Source organism: Bison bison, unplaced genomic scaffold (assembly GCF_000754665.1).
Source record: "Bison bison bison isolate TAMUID 2011002044 unplaced genomic scaffold, Bison_UMD1.0 scf7180017840367, whole genome shotgun sequence".
In the NCBI taxonomy this organism is placed as follows: domain Eukaryota; kingdom Metazoa; phylum Chordata; class Mammalia; order Artiodactyla; family Bovidae; genus Bison; species Bison bison.
Window position 1 is genome coordinate 2,990 of NW_011474869.1, and position 579 is coordinate 3,568.

Genomic DNA, 579 nt, shown 5'->3' on the forward strand with positions numbered 1-579 from the left:
ATTTTCCAGGCAAGAGTACTGGAGTGGGGTGCCATTGCCTTCTCCATCTTGTCTTCTAGTTGTCAACAATTCCATCAGCCTCATCCTTCATGCCACCTGACGTGTTCTTTCCAACTTCTCCCCAGCTAAGCTGAAGTGCTTTTGGCCAAGCTATCACCATCGAGGTGACGCTAACCTAGCCATCTCAGCTCGGTCCATTGCCATGCCCTCCTGGAGCCCCCTTTGGCCTTTTTCTGGAAATCTATTGATTCCCATGGGGTTCTGTGCACACTCTCTGTCTCCTTCTCTCCTGCTGTACCTCCATCCAAATGTTGTGTTCTTTTGCATGAAAGTAAACAGAGGCTAAAACTCTTTGCCATGAAGTGATGGGACCAGATGCCGTGATCTTAGTTTCTGAAGGTGGAGCTTAAGCCAACTTATTTTATTGGAAGGAAGAGTGGAAACGAAAGCACTTAAGTGGATCTTTTGCTGCAACTTATTGGAAAGGTAAAGATCATTACCTTATAGAAAAGGTAAAGATAAAGGTAAAGACATTCACTTCTCGCCTTGGTGGCCAGGGAAGTCACCCTCCCTGAGGCT

General features: G+C 46.5%; 1 protein-coding gene across 1 annotated transcript in view; it reads left to right on the forward strand.

The window, feature by feature from the left end:
- GAB3 (GRB2-associated binding protein 3) overlaps positions 1-354 on the forward strand; it is a 2,337-nt gene extending 1,983 nt beyond the window's left edge. The window contains exon 3 of the mRNA XM_010833101.1: positions 333-354. Within this exon, the coding sequence (XP_010831403.1) occupies positions 333-346 (14 nt within the window). The 3' untranslated portion in view covers positions 347-354. The remainder of the gene's footprint in view (positions 1-332) is intronic.
- Positions 355-579: the final 225 nt, after the last annotated feature.